This window comes from Triticum urartu, chromosome 1, assembly GCF_003073215.2.
Source record: "Triticum urartu cultivar G1812 chromosome 1, Tu2.1, whole genome shotgun sequence".
In the NCBI taxonomy this organism is placed as follows: Eukaryota; Viridiplantae; Streptophyta; class Magnoliopsida; order Poales; family Poaceae; genus Triticum; species Triticum urartu.
In genome coordinates this window covers 412,563,944-412,579,216 of record NC_053022.1, presented here as the reverse complement: position 1 = coordinate 412,579,216, position 15,273 = coordinate 412,563,944, and the positions used below count along the sequence as shown (strand labels likewise).

The 15,273-nt window shown below is 46.3% G+C and overlaps 1 protein-coding gene across 1 annotated transcript; it reads right to left on the bottom strand.

The window, feature by feature from the left end:
• Window positions 1-10,271: 10,271 nt before the first annotated feature.
• Window positions 10,272-10,773, bottom strand: LOC125534880. Its single transcript, XM_048697939.1, has one exon. The coding sequence runs from the start codon at window positions 10,672-10,674 to the stop codon at window positions 10,525-10,527; it is 150 nt and encodes a 49-aa protein (XP_048553896.1). The 5' UTR covers window positions 10,675-10,773; the 3' UTR covers window positions 10,272-10,524.
• Between the last annotated feature and the right edge of the window lie 4,500 nt (window positions 10,774-15,273).

Sequence of the window (15,273 nt, the reverse complement as noted above, 5' to 3'; positions counted from 1 at the left end):
ACCCCTAAGCGCGTTGGTTGCGTTGAGCTATTGTTTTTATGAAGGAACGAGGGACTCGAGCGTAGCCTCCTACTATATTGATACCTTGGTTCTCAAAAACTGAGGGAAATACTTACGCTACTTTGCTACATAAGAGACTAGCCATAACGACAAGCAAACAAACTAACACACGAGCAAACAAAAGGCAAACGGAGAAAGAGAGGGAGGATAGAGAGAGAGGGCGAATAAAACGGCAAGGGTGAATTGGGGGGAGAGGAAAACGAGAGGCAAATGGCAAATAATGTAATGCGGGAGATAGGGATTGTGATGGGTACTTGGTATGTTGACTTTTGCGCAGACTCCCCGGCAACAGCGCCAGAAATTCTTCTTGCTACCTCTTGAGCACTGCGTTGGATTTCCCTGAAGAGGAAGGGATGATGCAGCAAAGTAGCGTAAGTATTTCCCTCAGTTTTTGAGAACCAAGGTATCAATACAGTAGGAGGCTACGCTCGAGTCCCTCGTTCCTACACAAAAACAATAGCTCAACGCAACCAATGCGCTTAGGGGTTGTCAATCCCTTCACGATCACTTACGAAAGTGAGATCAGATAGAGATGATAAATAATATTTTTGGTATTTTTGGTATAAAGATGCAAAGTGAATAAAGTAAAAGCAAAGTAAAAGCAAAGCAATAATAAAGTTATGGAGATTGATATGATGAGAAAGAGACCCGGGGGCCATAGGTTTCACTAGTGGCTTCTCTCAAGAGCATAAGTATTCTACGGTGGGTGAACAAATTACTGTTGAGCAATTGACAAAATTGAGCATAGTTATGAGAATATCTAGGTATGATCATGTATATAGGCATCACGTCTGAGACAAGTAGACCGAAACGATTCTGCATCTACTACTATTACTCCACTCATCGACCGCTATCCAGCATGCATCTAGAGTATTAAGTTAAAAACAGAGTAACGCCTTAAGCAAGATGACATGATGTAGAGGGATAATTTCATGCAATATGATAAAAACCCCATCTTGTTATCCTCGATGGCAACAATGCAATATATGCCTTGCTGCCCCTTCTGTCACTGGGAAAGGACACCACAAGATTGAACCCAAAGCTAAGCACTTCTCCCATGGCAAGAACAACCAATCTAGTAGGCCAAACCAAACTGATAATTCAAAAAGACTTGCAAAGATAACCAATCATACATAAAATAATTCAGAGAAGATTCAAATATTATTCATAGATAGACTGGATCATAAACCCACAATTCATCGGTCTCAACAAACACACCGCAAAAAGAAGATTACATCGAATAGATCTCCACAAGAGAGGGGGAGAACATTGTATTGAAATCCAAAAAGAGAGAAGAAGCCATCTAGCTACTAGCTATGGACCCGTAGGTCTGAAGTAAACTACTCACACTTCATTGGAGGGGCTTGGATGATGATGTAGAAGCCCTTCGTGATCGATGCCCCCTCCAGCGGAGCTCCGGAACAGGCCCCAAGATGGGATCTCGTGGATACAGAAAGTTGCGGCGGTGGAATTAGGTTTTTGGCTCCGTTTGATTTTCCTTTACTTCGAAACCCTAAAACAGGGTAAAAAACAGAAACTGGCACTGGGCTCTGGGTTAATAGGTTAGTCCCAAAAATGATATAAAAGTGTATAATAAAGCCCATAAACATTCAAAACAGTAGATAATATAGCATGGAGCAAACAAAAATTATATGTACGTTGGAGACGTATCAGCATCCCCAAGCTTAATTCCTGCTCGTCCTCGAGTAGGTAAATGATAAAAAAGAATTTTTGATGCGGAGTGCTACGTGGCATAATTTCAATGTGATTCTTCTTAATTGTGGTATGAATATCCAAATCCGAAAGATTCAAGACAAAATTTCATATTGACATAAAAATGATAATACTTCAAGCATACTAACTAAGCAATTATGTCTTCTCAAAATAACATGGCCAAAGAAAGTTCATCCCTACAAAATCATATAGTTTAGTCATGTTTCATTTTCGTCACACAAGAATGCTCTCATCATGCACAACCCCGATGACAAGCCAAGCAATTGTTTCATACTTTAGTAATCTCAAACCTATAAACTTTCACGCAATACATGAGCGCGAGCCATGGATATAGCACTATGGGTGGAATAGAATATAATGAGGGGGGTTATGTGGAGAAGACAAAAAGGAGAAAGTCTCACATCAACGAGGCTAATCAATGGGCTATGGAGATGCCCACCGATTTATGTTAATGCAAGGAGTAGGGATTGCCATGCGACGGATGCACTAGAGCTATAAATGTATGAAAGCTCAACAAAAGAAACTAGTGGGTGTGCATCCAACTTGCTTGCTCACGAAGACCTAGGGCACTTGAGGAGGCCCATTGTTGGAATATACAAGCCAAGTTCTATAATGAAATATTCCCACTAGTATATGAAAGTGATAATATGAGAGACTCTCTACTATGAATATCATGGTGCTACTTGAAGCACAAGTGTGGTAAAAGGATAGTAACATTGTCCCTTCTCTTTTTTTCTCTCATTTTTTTGGGCCTTCTCTTTTTTACGGCCTTTCTCTTTTTTTGGGCCTTCTCTTTTTATGGCCTTTATTTTTATTTATTTATTTCTCACTTGGGACAATGCTCTAATAATGATGATCATCACACTTCTATTTATTTACAACTCAATGATTACAACTCGACACTAGAACAAAGATGACTCTATGTGAATGCCTCTGACGGTGTACCGGGATATGCAATGAACCAAGAGTGACATGTATGAAAGAATTATGAACGGTGGCTTTGCCACAAATACTATGTCAACTACATGATCATACTAAGCAATATGACAATGATGAATGTGTCATGATGAACGGAATGATGGAAAGTTGCATGGCAATATATCTCGGAATGGCTATGGAAGTGCCATAATAGGTAGGTATGGTGGCTGTTTTGAGGAAGATATAAGGAGGTTTATGTGTGAAGAGCGTATCATATCACGGGGTTTGGATGCACCGGCGAAGTTTGCGCCAACTCTCAATGTGAGAAAGGGCAATGCACGATACCGAAGAGGCTAGCAAGGATGGAAGGGTGAGAGTGCGTATAATCCATGGACTCAACATTAGTCATAAAGAACTCACATACTTATTGCAAAAATCTACAAGTCATCAAAAACCTTGGCACTACGCGCATGCTCCTAGGGGGATAGATTGGTAGGAAAAGACCATCACTCGTCCCAGACCGCCACTCATAAGGAAGACAATCAAATAACACCTCATGTTTCAAATTTGTTGCATAACGTTTACCATACGTGCATGCTACGGGACTTGCAAACCTCAACACAAGTATTTCTCAATTTCACAACTAATCAACTAGCATGACTTTGATATTATTACCTCCATATCTCGAAACAATCATCAAGCATCAAACTTTTCTTAGTATTCAACACACTCATACGAAAGTTTTATTATTAATCTTGCATACCAAGCATATTAGGATTTTAAGCAAATTACCATGCTAATAAGACTCTCAAAATAATCTAAGCGAAGCATGAGAGATCAATAGTTTCTATAAAACAAATCCACCACCGTGCTCTAAAAGATATAAGTGAAGCACTAGAGTAAAATTATAAAGATCAAAAGATATAAGTGAAGCACATAGAGTACTCTATCAAATTCCAAATCATGTATGGCTCTCTCAAAAGGTGTGTACAGCAAGGATGATTGTGGTAGACTAACAAGCAAAGACTCAAATCATAAAAGACGCTCCAAGCAAAACACATATCATGTGGTGAATAAAAATATAGCTCCAAGTAAAGTTACCGATAGAAGTAGACGAAAGAGGGGATGCCTTCCAGGGCATCCCCAAGCTTTGGCTTTTAGGTGTCCTTAGATTATCTTGGGGGTGCCATGGGCATCCCCAAGCTTAGTTTCTTGCCACTTCTTGTTCCATAATCCATCAAATCTTTACCAAAAACTTGAAAACTTCACAACACAAAACTTAAAGTAGAAAATCTCGTGAGCTCTGTTAGCGAAATAAAACAAAAGACCACTTCAAGGTACTGTAATGAACTCATTCTTTATTTATATTGGTGTTATACCTACTGTATTCCAACTTCTCTATGGATTATAAACTATTTTACTAGTCATAGATTCATCAAAATAAGCAAACAACACATGAAAAACAGAATCTGTCAGAAACAGAAAAGTCTGTAGTAATCTGTAGCTAGCGCAAGATCTGAACCCCAAAAATTCTAAAATAAATTTCTGGACGTGAGGAATTTATCTATTAATCATCTGCAAAAATAATTAACTAAATATCACTTTCCAAATAAAAATGACAGCAGTTCTCGTGAGCGCTAAAGTTTCTGTTTTTTACAGCAAGTTTAATCAAGACTTTCCCCAAGTCTTCCCAACGGTTCTACTTGGCACAAACACTAATTAAAAACAAAAATCACAACCAAAACAGAGGCTAAATAATTTATTTATTACTAAACAGGATCAAAAAGCAAGGAATAAAAATAAAATTGGGTTGTCTCCCAACAAGCGCTATCGTTTAACGCCCCTAGCTAGGCATAACAAGCAAGAATAGATCTAGGTATTGCCATCTTTGGTAGGCAATTCTTCGATGAGGCATCTATCTCCCTTAGGAATTTCTTTCTTTCTAGTGATTATCAAACTCTTAGGCACAAGATCGAAAAATTCATTCGTAGCAAGTGGTTCCTTAATGATAGCAAAGAGATTGGGATGAATACTTATAGATTTAAGATCCGCAGTTTCCTTAATAGATGAGTCACCCTTATTTTTAGGAACATACATAAGCTTGGAAATTTTAGTAGGAGGACTTGGAGTATTCTTTACGGAAGAAAAATCGGTTCCCAAGTTTGTAATGATACCCTCAAGTTTATCAATTCTAATAGAATCTAAGTTTATCTTCTCATTAACTATGGGTTCCTTTTTCCTTAATATTTTTCAAAGTCATTCCTACCTTAGATCCATATTGAGTAATTTGATTGTGGATCTTTTTATCTAGATTTTCAATTAATTCAATAGTAGCAACTTTGTTTTCAATAATTTCAAGTCTTTGCATAACATGCTCCAAAGTTAACATAGTTCCATTAACCAAAAGAGGTGGTGAGCCAAATAAATCTAACATAGCATTATAAGAATAAAAAGTATGACTACCAAAGAAATTCCCTCCGGTAATGGTATCAAGGATATATCTATACCAAGGATTTACACCTACATAAAAATTGCGGAGAAGAACTGAAGTAGATTGCTTCCTGGTAGATCTATTTTGAGCATTGCAAATTCTATACCAAGCATCTTTTAGATTTTCTCCCTCCCTTTGTTTAAAGTGAAAGATTTCAAACTCAGGGGTCAACGGTGAAGATAAGAGACTAGCCATAACGACAAGCAAACAAACTAACACACGAGCAAACAAAAAGGCAAACGAAGAAAGAGAGGGAGGATAGAGAGAGAGAGGGCGAATAAAACGGCAAGGGTGAATTGGGGGGAGAGGAAAACGAGAGGCAAATGGCAAATAATGTAATGCGGGAGATAGGGATTGTGATGGGTACTTGGTATGTTGACTTTTGCGTAGACTCCCCGGCAACAGCGCCAGAAATTCTTCTTGCTACCTCTTGAGCACTGCGTTGGATTTCCCCGAAGACGAAGGGATGATGCAGCAAAGTAGCGTAAGTATTTCCCTCAGTTTTTGAGAACCAAGGTATCAATACAGTAGGAGGCTATGCTCGAGTCCCTCGTTCCTACATAGAAACAATAGCTCAACACAACCAACACGCTTAGGGGTTGTCAATCCCTTCACGGTCACTTACGAAAGTGAGATCTGATAGAGATGATAAATAATATTTTTGGTATTTTTGGTATAAAGATGCAAAGTAAATAAAGTAAAAGCAAAGCAATAATAAAGTGATGGAGATTGATACGATGAGAAAGAGACCCGGGGGCCATAGGTTTCACTAGTGGCTTCTCTCAAGAGCATAAGTATTCTACGGTGGGTGAACAAATTACTGTTGAGCAATTGAAAAAATTGAGCATAGTTATGAGAATATCTAGGTATGATCATGTATATAGGCATCACGTCTGAGACAAGTAGACCGAAACGATTCTGCATCTACTACTATTACTTCACTCATCGACCGCTATCCAACATGCATCTAGAGTATTAAGTTAAAAACAGAGTAACGCCTTAAGCAAGATGACATGTTGTAGAGGGATAATTTCATGCAATATGATAAAAACCCCATCTTGTTATCCTCGATGGCAACAATACAATACGTGCCTTGCTGCCCCTTCTGTCACTGGGAAATGACACCACAAGATTGAACCCAAAGGTAAGCACTTCTCCCATGGCAAGAACAACCAATCTAGTAGGCCAAACCAAACTGATAATTCAACGAGACTTGAAAAGATAACCAATCATACATAAAAGAATTCAGAGAAGATTCAAATATTATTCATAGATAGACTGGATCATAAACCCACAATCATCGATCTCAACAAACACACCGCAAAAAGAAGATTACATCGAATAGATCTCCACGAGAGACGGGGAGAACATTGTATTGAGATCCAAAAAGAGAGAAGAAGCCATCTAGCTACTAACTATAGACCCGTAGGTCTGAAATAAACTACTCACACTTCGTCGGAGGGGCTTGGATGATGATGTAGGAAGCCCTCCGTGATCGATGCCCCCTCCGGCGGAGCTCCGGAACAGGCCCCAAGATGGGATCTCGTGGATATAGAAAGTTGCAGCGGTGGAATTAGGTTTTTGGCTCCGTTTGATTTTCCTTTACTTCGAAACCCTAAAATAGGGTAAAAAATAGAAACTGACACTGGGCTCTGGGTTAATAGGTTAGTCCCAAAAATGATATAAAAGTGTATAATAAAGCCCATAAACATTCAAAACAGTAAATAATATAGCATGGAGCAAACAAAAATTATAGATATGTTGGAGACGTATCAACGACCGGACTTGGCATTCTCCGTCGGCTATGTCAGTCGGTTCATGGAGCGACCAACGTCGGAACACCAGCAGGCAATGAACAGGATTGTCCGCTACGTAGCAGGGATCATCGACCACAGCCTCCACTACCCTAGGTGTCCGGGGTGGCACACTTCGTCGGGTACAGCGACAGCGACCACGCCGGTGACATCGACACCAGTAAGAGCACGAGTGGGATCCTCTTCTTCCTTGGTAAGTGTCTTGTGAGCTGGCAATCAGTCAAGCAGCAGGTGGTGGCCCTGTCCAGCTGCGAGGCTGAGTACATAGCGGCCGCCACCGCCTGCACTCAGGCACTCTGACTCGCTCGACTGCTTGGTGATCTTCTCGTTCAAGACACCAGAACGGTGCAGCTCCTGGTGGACAGCAAGTCCGCCCTAGCCCTGGCAAAGAACCCCGTGTTCCACGAACGGAGCAAGCACATCCAACTGAGGTATCACTTCATCCGCAGCTGTGTGGAAGAAGGGAGCATCGAGGCGAGCTACATCAACACCACGGACCAGCTCGCAGACCTGCTCACCAAGCCTCTTGGGAGGGTCATGTTCCTTGAGCTTTGCTCCAGGATCAGGATGATTCAACTCTCCCACAATACGACGTACAAGACTTAGGGGGAGAATGATGGATAAGTCTGTGTACTAGGGTCGTTGTGGGGCTGCAGCACATGGTCCTTGTGGCAGTTAGGATAGAGTTCCTGACCATCAAGGATTGGCAGTTAGGATAGCATCTTAGACTAGCATCTTAGACTGGCATCTTAGACTAGCATCTTAGACTGGCATCTTAGCAGCATCTCAGCATATGCTTGGCTGGCTAGCAGTCTATAAGTATGTATCCCCAACCCCTCAGGTTGGCATGGCATTGTGTGAGAAATAAACCAACGAAAATTGTCCCAACTCTCCTAGTGTCATCCACAACTGTCAATGCTCAGGTTCAAAGGTCTAACATTATTCTCTCTTCTTTTTTGAAAAGGAGGATATATCCCCGGCCTCTGCATCTGGATGATGCATGCGGTCATATTATTAATCATTCACAAGGACCTTACAAAGTAATACATTAGTATGCCTGAAGCCACCATCTTAGCAACACACCTGTCGCTATTCCTATCCCCTTGATGAAGGGGTGCCAAATGTCCGAGCCTAATATCAAACAGACATCGCACCAAATCCTAACATCTAAAGCCGGATGCCCCAACCAAGCCACAATGTCGGGATTGGGTCACACACTGGTCTGGCGCACTCTCAGAGGCCGCCCCCACCACCAACCACTGATCCATCTCTAGAGCAGGTCCTAACGCACCAACCTTGCCAGGCCTGCCGTCCATGCCACCATGGCGTTAGATAACGCCACCATCCTGCGCGTGTCCATCCACGCGCGCCCATCGCTGAAACTTCGCAGCGCCAGCCGCCATGATCCGCCGTCGGCCTTATGGTAGATGTAACACCGCTCCTCCTCTTGCCACCTCCAGCCATGCATCACTTGCTCCAAAACGATGCCCCCAGCAGGGAAAGCAATACAGAGAACGCCATCATCATCCGATCCGGGAGACCCAGATCTAGGGTTTCCCTCGAAGCATCTCGAGCCTGATGATGCAAACTGCAACGACGATGCCTCGACAAGGGAATGACATCAAAGACGTCGCCATCGTCTGCCGTGATCATAGTTGACGCGATTTTCATCGGCACTTGTGCCACCGGGCGTGCGCCGTCGGCGTCGCTGGTCCCTTCAACCGGAGCAAACTCCAAAACGATGCCCTGAGAAGGGACTACGACGCAAAAGCACTGCCATCGCTCGATCCCAAGGAGATCTAGGGGTTCCCCCGCAGTTGCCCGCGCTATCAAGGACCAAACAAGGATGGAATCCGCAGATCCGCCCAGCTGCCGACGTGTCGCACCCGCCATCGTGCCGACCGCGACCCGGAGACCAAGCCCATGCCTAGGCCCAGATCCGGCCGTGCCGCCGCCGATCCGGTCGCGCCGCCGCCATCCCTGACGACCGCGACGCCCTAGACCTTGAAGCCGCCTGCCGTGGAGGTATGGGATCGCTGGATCGCCGCCACCCCCCGCCGTGGCCACCGGCCACACACCACGCTCCGGTCCGGGGGCGCCGACCTGCGCCAGCCCCTCACGAGCGGGAGGGCCCCGAGTCCCTGCCGCCGGCGGTGACGGCAAGGCTTCGCCCTGCCGCGCCCTCGGGCGGCAGCGAGGGAGGAGGAGGAGGAGAAGGGGAGGCTGGGCGGCGGGATCTGGGAGCCTCCTGGCAGCCACACGGGGGCGACTCGGGAGGAGGTTGGGATCGCTAAACCGCCTTAGGTCGACTTGACTTGCCCGAGTAGTCTTGGAGGCTGGGCGAGTGGTTGTATTCTCTTGATGCTCCATTTTGAGGCAATAAAATCCACCCTTTATCGAAAAGTTTATCTCATGGCATTGGCAAATGACAATCCTGGGGTCCACTTTCGTCCCACTTCCCGTAGAAAGTGACGTCAAGCCATGCCTATCTGAGAGGAATAATTTTCAGGAAGGAGTTTCAGTGCCGGAATTCGGAGGATAGAACTGAAGTGTGAAATGGGTGTTCATGAAGAGATCGTTGCACCCAGTGAGATCTTGAAGACTGAGCAGATCTTCATGGATCCCTGCTAAACTAGCAAGCAAGATTCCTGAATCTGGAGAGTGCAGGCATTCCTGGAAAATTATGTGAAAGGAGAAAAATTCAGAAAAGGGGTGACATTCTGCAGGTGTAGAGGCCCTTCTGGAGACTGGGGAGTTTACAGAGGTGTACTGGAGTCTGAGATTCTTCCGGGGGAAAGAGCCTAGATAAGCAAACAGAGATAACCATGAACCGCAAAGCAATACCGGCCTGGTGCTCCTGGTGCGGCTTAACATGTACTGACAGTTATCTACAGTAACTGATAAATAGGAAATCAAACAGTTGAATGATGGTCTTCTTCAGACCGCCTAGTAGAATTTTCAGATCAGCTAAGAAGTGTAGAATCTTTGGCCTAATATTGAACTATTTTGTAGCCCTGTTTCTGATCAGTGCTTTCCTACTGGAACTTGCACTAAGACGTGCACCCTCCTGGAGTCATTACAGAACCACTTGATCACCAAAAAAATATCACTGAACTTTTCTGTTATTTAATTGCATCCTGGCTGCGCTAACAGATAACCAAGCATCTATGCTTTTCTGTTACGATCATATCAAAAATCTGAAAGAAAAACTAAAAATAAACAGAGGAGAGAAAGAGGGAAGGGAACAGGACAAGTGAAAACAACATAACAAGTCTGATGATATCTATTTTCCCCAGATGTATCAGTTCATGCTACAGATGGAGATGGACAGCCTAATAATATACCGATAAAACATGGCTTACAGTTTCGACGAGCCCTACAATTCAGTAGTAGAAATTATTTTCTGAACCGAAGAAAACCAGGGACCATTGCCTGGCCTGCTCTCTCCCATGAACAACCGAATAACCTTCCTCCCAGCAACCAGAGATCCTTGGAGACTCCTCAGCCTCAACAGCACGGGTAGATGGTGACGGAGCGCCGCTTCGGCGGGGTGCAGAGGAGCATGAACACCAGGGCGATGACGGCCGCGACGAGGAGCCCCAGGAAGCTGAACCCCGCCTCCTCCTCCGACTCGCTGCTGCAGCACACCTTCCCCATGCTAGCCTGAGCAGAGAGGTTGCTTCCCGGTGCTGCCTACGCTGGAGGTCAGTGGTGGTCAGACGAAGAAGTGAGGCTCGCTTCCTAGCAGTGGTACGTTTCGTTCTTTCTTATACCACCACGGCCATGATCGCCGTGGGTGTGGCCAGTTTGTTGGGGCGTCACTATCAGGTCTTCAATGATGCCACCCTCCTGTGCTCCCCTTCCGTCTCTGAAGACAGCTCAGCCTATGCTCGCACCCACCCAGGCCACTGACGCCGGTCATAGATGGCATTGTTAGGCTGATCAACTGCCCCAGATGTTGAGATATATATCTGGCAAACAGATCTGGCCTTTCTTTTGCGCCTGCCTTTCAGCATGGAATGTTAGATAGATGGCTGTTCAACTTTGCGCCGTCGCGCTCTCTCGCTGGCGATCTTGCGGATGCGGTCACTTGACGGCGATTCGGATGAAAATTACGGGGACAGCAATATTTGATCGATGGTGATGTGTATACATGCATGAAAAGTACAGGATCAAAGGGCTGGTATTCTGATATCCTCCTGCTGAAATTCAAACGGTTGATGGCTACTTGTCCCCATATGTCCGATAGCATTGTGATGGCGATGGAGAGAACGTACGTAGCGTGCATGCTCGCGGTGCGAATGTGAAACACGTCCCCGTCTCTATCTATTTGAGGTGGTGGTGGGGATTAGGTGGTGCATGTTGCGTGTCGGTGGCTAGGGTTTTCTGGGAATTTGGGGAGGAACTGAAGAAGGGCCAATCAAGTGGCATGTGCCATGTTGCCTTACGGCTTCGTCTAAGACTAGAAGACAAGCGAGCGTGAAGTTTCTTCCTAGACAGGATTGCTTCCTGGCTCAGCTAAGCGGAGTCCAACTTCTGGTGGAGACGGTTTTGTTATCAGGAGATTGACACTGTTTTCGGTGGTTTCTATCTTCGTAACGGCTAAATATTTTTTGCGGAAAAAACTTCCAATCTATTCATTTTCAACCATGGTAGTACAACGAACACTAGAAATAATAAAAATTACATCCAGATTCGTAAACCATCTAGCGACGACTACAAGCACTGAAGCGAGCCAAAGGCGTGCCGCTGTCATCGCCCTTCCTCGCCGGAGCCGGGCAAACCTTGTTGTTGAAGGCAATGCAACTCTCGATGTATTGATCGGGTGCACGGTGGACGTATACATGGGTACAAGGGCAGCCCTCAGCCTCATCTTTACAAGGAAACTAGAGGCGGGGCCGGTAGGAGATTATCCTAACAGATACATGCACATATATGTTCGACCCCCCCCCCCCCCCCCCCCCCCCCCCCCCCCCCCCCCCCCCCGCAGTCGACACGTCACCAGTGACGCATAGACGGGACCGGAACTCCTCAAATGTAGGCGTCGGTAACCCCTTCGTCATGACATCGGCAAACTGCTGAGCGGTAGGAACATGAAGAACGCGGACGCGCCCAAGAGCCACCTGCTCTCGCATGGAGAGGTAGACCGCAGAGACATTGTCACAGTAGACAATGATGGCCTTCGGGACATCAAGAAGCAACTCCTGAAGAAACTGTCGTAGCCACGAGCACTCGGTGACGGCATTGGCCACAACAAGATACTCAGCCTCGACACTGGAGCGGGATACCGTGGGTTGTAGTTTAGACGACCACGGTATGAGCGAGGGCCCTAGGTAGACGCAATAGCCTGAAGTCGAGCGTCGCGTGTCCGGGTAGCCAGCCCAATCAGCGTCACTGTAGGCGACCAGGTCAGTTGAGGGCGAGACCGTCAACGTAAGACCTAGAGCCGTGGTGCCGCGGATGTACCGAAGAATCCGCTTCACCAGGTTCCAATGAGTGTCGCGAGGGGCGTGCATGTGGAGACACACCTGCTGGACGGCGTACTGCAGGTCCGGCCGAGTGAGGGTCAAGTACTGGAGAGCACCGGCGATGGAGCGGTAGAACGCTGCATCTGGCGCGGGTGAGCCGTCGAGCGCAGAGACCTTGGCCTTCGTGTCAATAGGCGTGGGGACAGGCTTGCAATTAAGCATACCTGCCCGCTCGAGAAGGTCCTGTGCATACTGCTACTGGTGTAGAGAAAACCCATCAACGCGTCGTACCACGTCAATGCCGAGGAAGTAGTGCAACGTGCCGAGGTCCTTAATGGCGAACTCAGCGTTGAGGCGAGCAGTATGCTGGTGAAGGAGCTCGGGCGAGGAAGCCGTCAGGATGATGTCGTCGACGTATAGGAGCAGGTAAGCGGTCGCCGGAGCCTGGTGGTAGACAAACCCGAGTAGCTCGGAACCCGAGTTGCTGCAGAAAACCGGCGATCCGCTGGTACCAGGTGCGAGGGGCTTGCTTCAACCCGTACAACGAGCGGGAGAGCAGACATACATGGTCAGGCTGAGCCGTGTCGACGAAGTTGGTCAGCTGCTGACAGAAAACCTGCTCCGAGAGATGTCCATGCAAGAACGCATTCGACACATCTATCTGATGCACCGGCCAGGCGCGAGAGACCGCGAGCTGAAGGACCGCGCGAATCTTGCCCGGTTTGACAATCGGGGCGAACGTGTCGGTGAAGTCGACTCCAGCGCACTGCCGAAACCCGCGGACCACCCACCGAGCCTTATAGCGCTCGAGAGACCCATCAGGGCGAGTCTTATGCCGGTAGACTGATACGTCTCCAACATATCTATAATTTTTGATTGCTCCATGCTATATTATCTACTGTTTTGGACATTATTGTGCTTTATTATCCACTTTTATATTATTTTTGGGACTAACCTATTATCCGGAGGCCCAACCCAGAATTGCTGTTTTTTTTGCGTATTTTAGGGTTTCGAAGAAAAGGAATATCAAACGGAGTCCAAACAGAATGAAACCTTCGGGAACGTGATTTTCTCACCGAACATGATCCAGGAGACTTGGACCCTACGTCAAGAAACAAAGGAGGAGGCCACGAGGTAGGGGGGTGCGCCCTCCACCCTCGAGGCCCCCCTATTGCTCCACCGACGTACTCCTTCCTCCTATATATACCTACGCACCCCCAAACGACCAGACACGGAGCCAAAACCCTAATTCCACCGCCGTAACTTTCTGTATCCATGAGATCCCATCTTGGGGCCTGTTTCGGAGCTCCGCCTGAGGGGGTATCCATCACGGAGGGCTTCTACATCAACACCATAGCCTCTCCGATGAAGTGTGAGTAGTTTACCTCAGACCTTCGGGTCCATAGTGATTAGCTAGATGGCTTCTTCTCTCTTTTTGGATCTCAATACAATGTTCTCGCCCTCTCTTGTGGAGATCTATTCGATGTAATCTTCTTTTGCGGTGTGTTTGTTGAGACCGATGAATTGTGGGTTTATGATCAAGTTTATATATGAACAATATTTGAATCTTTTCTGAATTCTTTTATGTATGATTGGTTATCTTTGCAAGTCTCTTCGAATTATCAGTTTGGTTTGGCCTACTAGATTGATCTTTCTTGCAATGGGAGAAGTTCTTAGCTTTGGGTTCAATCTTGTGGTGTCCTTTCCTAGTGACAGTAGGGGCAGCAAGGCACGTATTGTATTGTTGCCATCGAGGATAACAAGATGGTTTTTTTATCATATTGCATGAATTTATCCCTCTACATCATGTCATCTTGCTTAAGGCGTTACTCTGTTTTCATGAACTTAATACTCTAGATGCATGCTGGATAGCGGTCGATGAGTGGAGTAATAGTAGTAGATGCAGTCAGGAGTCAGTCTACTTGTCTTGGACGTGATGCCTATATACATGATCATACCTAGATATTCTCATAATTATGCTCAATTCTGTCAATTGCTCAACAGTAATTCGTTCACCCACCGTAAAATACTTATGCTCTTGAGAGAAGCCACTAGTGAAACCCATGGCCCCCGGGTCTATCTTCATCATATTAATCCTCCAATACTTAGTTATTTCCTTTGCTTTTTTACTTTGCCTTTATTTTCCTTTGCATCTTTATCACAAAAATACCAAAAATATTATCTTATCATATCAATCAGATCTCACTCTCGTAAGTGACCATGAAGGGATTGACAACCCATTATCGCATTGGTTGCGAGGAGTTATTTGCTTTGTGCAGGTACTAGGGGACGCGCGCGCAACCTCCTACTGGATTGATACCTTGGTTCTCAAAAACTGAGGGAAATACTTACGCTACTTTGCTGCATCATCCTTTCCTCTTCGGGGAAATCCAACGCAGTGCTCAAGAGGTAGCAAAGACCCACTTGCCAGAGATGACGTTGGCATGGGGTGGCCGCGGGACAAGCTGCCAGGTGCGGATGCGCACCAGCGTGTCGAACTCCTCCTGCATCGTCGCGAGCCAATACAGATCACGAAGTGCGGCTCGAGCGGACGACGGGAGGGGTGACGACACAGACGTCGAGGCAGCGAGGAGGTACTCATCCGTAGAATAACGCGTGCTGGGCCGGTGAATACCGGCGCGAGCACGGGTGACCATGTGGGTGTCCGGGGCAACCGGCAGGGCCGATGGCGCAGCCGGCGAGGCGGACGGGGCCGGCGACAAGGCAGACGAAGAAGCCGTCGAGGAGCCAGGGTCAGGCGTGGGGGATGCGCTCGCTGACCGGACTA